Source organism: Vombatus ursinus, unplaced genomic scaffold (assembly GCF_900497805.2).
Source record: "Vombatus ursinus unplaced genomic scaffold, bare-nosed wombat genome assembly UNPS02015392.1, whole genome shotgun sequence".
Classification (NCBI taxonomy): domain Eukaryota; kingdom Metazoa; phylum Chordata; class Mammalia; order Diprotodontia; family Vombatidae; genus Vombatus; species Vombatus ursinus.
In genome coordinates, this window is record NW_020955170.1 from 53639 (window position 1) to 57827 (window position 4189).

The 4189-nt window shown below is 35.7% G+C and overlaps 1 protein-coding gene across 1 annotated transcript in view; it reads right to left on the bottom strand.

Annotated features, from left to right (window-relative positions):
* Positions 1 to 4189, bottom strand: part of LOC114032013 (dyslexia-associated protein KIAA0319-like) — a gene marked incomplete at its 3' end in the record, with an annotated part of 81235 nt that overhangs the window by 51256 nt on the left and 25790 nt on the right. The window contains exon 2 of the mRNA XM_027847217.1: positions 675 to 841. Within this exon, the coding sequence (XP_027703018.1) occupies positions 675 to 723 (49 nt within the window). The remainder of the gene's footprint in view (positions 1 to 674; positions 842 to 4189) is intronic.

The window sequence follows — 4189 nt, forward strand, 5'->3', positions numbered from 1 at the left end:
GGGAAGTTAAGAAAGTAGATCTTGGCTGATTTAAATGAAACATATATATATAATATATGTTATATGCACATTATATATATATAATATGTATATCTGTATAGCTACATGTATATATACACAGGTATGTATACTTTATATATATTTATATATAATATTTACAAAGAAATACATATTTATTTATATATTGATATATGTATATATGTATATGTGTAAGAAAATGTTTCCTTTGTGAATATATATACATATATATGTATACATGCATACACATATACACATGTATTTGTATATATACATATACATACACACAGAAAGAAAACCTGGGAACTCTGATCAACACAATGACCAACCCAAATTCCTTAGGACTCATGATGAAACATGCTATCCACCTTCTAACAGAGATGAGAGACTCAAACTGTAGATTGAGATTTTTTTTTTTTAGAAATGGCCAATGAGAAATTTTGTTTTACTTGACTCTACATGCCTGTAACTGGGGTTTTGTTTTTCTTGCTTTCTCATATGGTAGGGAAGGGGAGAGTAGAAGGAAGGGGGAAGGAGAGACAAATGATCTTTGTTTGAAAATAATATAAAATTTAAATTAAAAAAAATTACTTTTTCTTCTATGCTCAAGGTACTCAAGGATGATGTATGGGTCTTGAGAAGTGAATGATTCCTACCTGCAATGACCCCCAGCAGCAACAATGCAGAACGTACACCTGAATCCATAGTCTTTCTGTGCCACACGGACAACTTGCCCGTTGTTTTCTGACTCCTGACCTTGGGAGAGTACGCAGTAGCTGGTTTCCTTTAACGATGCTTAATATATAATTCTGGCCCCAAATGACTGTAAAGACAAAGAAGAGACAAGAAAGAAATAGAGTAATTGAAAAGTATGTTAAGTTCTCTCTCAGTTATCCCCTCTGTACAAAAGCTATCTGCTTGGATCATAGCTTGGTGCAGTAGAAGGAACGCTCAACTTAATTAAAAGACCTGGTTCCAAGTTTTGGTTCAGGTATTTAGTATCTTGTTACCTTGAGCAACGTATTTCAGAGCAGGGGTGAGCCTACAGCTCTATCACTCTGACCCTGGATCAGGATGTGGGTTTTAGTTCACAGACCTGGGCTGGGGCCTAAAGACAACCAGGGAAAGAAACTTAGACCCATAATGAGACTAGACTTATATTGTTCTGAACCAGCAGAATCTTCTAGCTAGTTGTCAGGGGCTAAGACCAGTATCTGTTTACAGGAACTCCATACAGGAACAAGCCTACAATTGTGTTGCCCATACCCAAACAAGAGCCTGGAACTTGCAAAGACCATACCAGGAGGGGAGCAATCAGATTGCTCTCTGGATCATATTGCTTAGGGTGTGCTGAAAGTTTCTGGCTCTCTCGCCTCACCCACTCCATGAGCTCCTTGAAGAACAGAGCACTTAATACTCAGAGAAAACAGTAACATATCCTATATAAGATAGAGAAGAACCAAACAGGGCCTCAGCATTCCTATCAAAACTACACAGAGTTTGGCCTTAACATAAATTCCCAATTTGGGAAGTAAAGCTTCAAGAATGAGTAAAAAAAGATATTGATGATAAAGAACAATTATGAAACCAGGGACACTCAAGATACCAACCTAAAAGGAGAAAGCAACTGTAATTCTACAAGCAAAACTTCAGAGGAAAACACAGCTTGGCCACAAAGTTGACTAGAATTTCTAGAAGAAATGATATGAGTTTTAAAATATTATAAATGAGAGTTCTAGAGGAAAAACTTGGAAGGAGAAACAGATTAGTAATACAGCTGGTAAAACCTCTCTCAAGTAACAGACTCCCTGAAAATTAGAATGGAGCAATGGAAAGTTAATGTTTCCATGAGACAACAAGAAATATTAAAACAAAGTTAAAAGATAGAAAATATAGAAGAAAAAATGTAAGTTATCTCATATCAAAAAACAACTGACCTCAGAAACAGGTCAAAGAGAAAAAATACAGGAGTCACTGAACTACCTGAAAGCCATAACCAAAACCAAAACAAAACAAAACAAAACAAAACTATGAAAACTGCCCAGATCTCTTTAGAACCAGAGGGCAAAGTGAAAACAGAAGGGATTCATTGGTAATCTCCTAAAAGAGACTTCAAAATAAAAATTCCTAGGAATATCATAACCAACATTTAGAGTTATTAGAACAAATTAAAAAATACTACAAACAACCAGAAAGAAAAGATTACAAGTGCCAGGGAGTTATAGTGAGAATCACACAAGATTTGGCAGCTACCAAATATTTTTATATAAAAAAAGAGAGCTTGGAATACATTATTCCAAAAGGCAAAATATATAGATTTACAATGAAGAATAACTTACTCAGAAAAACTGAGTATAATCCTACAGAAGAAAAATTAGACCTTTAACAAAATAGAGGACTTCCAAGCATTTCTAAGGAAAAGCCCAGAGCTAAGAAGAAACTTCAAAAACCAAACAAAGGAATTAAAGGAAACATAAGGTAAATGCAACTGAGCAACCAGAAAGAATTATACAAGCATGAAGCTTACCTCTAACAGGGAGAGAGGAAACAACTGTCCCCTCAGAACACTAATTTCATCAGGGATCAAAGAGGGAGTTAAATAAGCCAGGGAATATAGGAGTAGTTTTGTTATATTTTGATACTCTTAAAAGAAGAAACAAAAGGGAAGAAAAGGAAGGGGAACTTGTCACATAGCAGCCAAAATGATTTTCCTAAAGCATAGGTCTGATCATGACATTTCCCAGCTCTATGAATTGCAGTGGCTCCTGTTACTGCTAGAATCAAATAAAACTCCTATTTGCCATTTAAAGTCCTTCACAACCTGGTTCCAAACTGTTTTTGTAGCCTTACTGTACACTACTCCCATTGCCACACTCCACAGATCAGTCAAACTAGCCCTCCAACTATTCTTCACAAAAGATAATTCTCCCATCTCTATGCTTTTGCATTGGCTGTTCACCATACCTTGAATGCACTTGTCTCTTCACTTCTACCTCTGAGAAACCCTAGTTTCCTTTAAGACTCAGCTAAAGCATAACCTTCTACATGAAGTCTTTCCCAATAGCCCCAGCCTCTAGTACCAATCTTCCCAAATTACTGTGTATTTAATTTTGTTATATCATGTATGTGATTATTGCCATCCATTCTGCTGGGAGATTAACTCTTTCAGCTCTGAAACTCCCACCATGAGCTCCCAGCTACCCTTATTGATGGGTATCATGTGTTCTACTATATTTGGCTGACCCCAGTCCATTTTCACACTCCGCTCCAGTCATCTTCTTGCCATCTGCCCTGTCACCAGGCACATCTTCATCTTAGTCCCCTTTTCCCTATTTTCCTTATCTGGAATAGTATTTAAATCCATGTTACCATTGCTACTAGAAAGGGACTGCCAATTAACTTCCTTATATTACTCATCATCCCTAAGACTTTCAAAACTACATCACCCTTTCCAGGCCATCACCATCCTATACATGTTATCTCCCTTTACTGGAACATAATCTCCTTGAGGGAAGGAACTAGATTTGGTTTTATGTTGGTATTCCTAGCAGTGTTTGGTAAGTGCTTAAGAAATTGTCTCTCTTGATAAAATGAAAAATCTTTGAGGGTGGGAACTACGTTAAATTTGTCTTTGAATCCCCAGTGTCTAGAATATTCTTGACATATAGTAGGTACTTGAATCACAGATCCATGAGTATTTGAAATATTGGCCTATTTGGCTTTAACGTATGCACTTAGCTAAATCCTGAATTCATGAAACAAGCCACAGGAAGAAAAATATGTATCTAAAAAATATATGAGGAGAGAGATACAATACATATGTAATTGTATGTAGAATTCTAGATTCAAATTTTGAAAAAAAATGCAAATATTTTACTATGAAGTATTTATTTGGCAAGTGCTATTGATAACAAAAAAAACCTCCAAAAATCTTTGCCCTTTTTCTTCAAAGTTGTATATACCAATATTTTCTCTACATAGCTCTTCACCGGTTACGGTTGGCAAAGTGCTAAATTGTCAAACTTAAAGATATTATGTATTTTTCTTTTACAAAAAAGACAAATATCTCAAATTTATTGACCTTTTCTGTGATGACAAATGGCTGTCAGTAGTAAGCTAACTAGCAGATTAAAAATCACACACATTTAATATGTCTCTTCAGGGTCAGTCA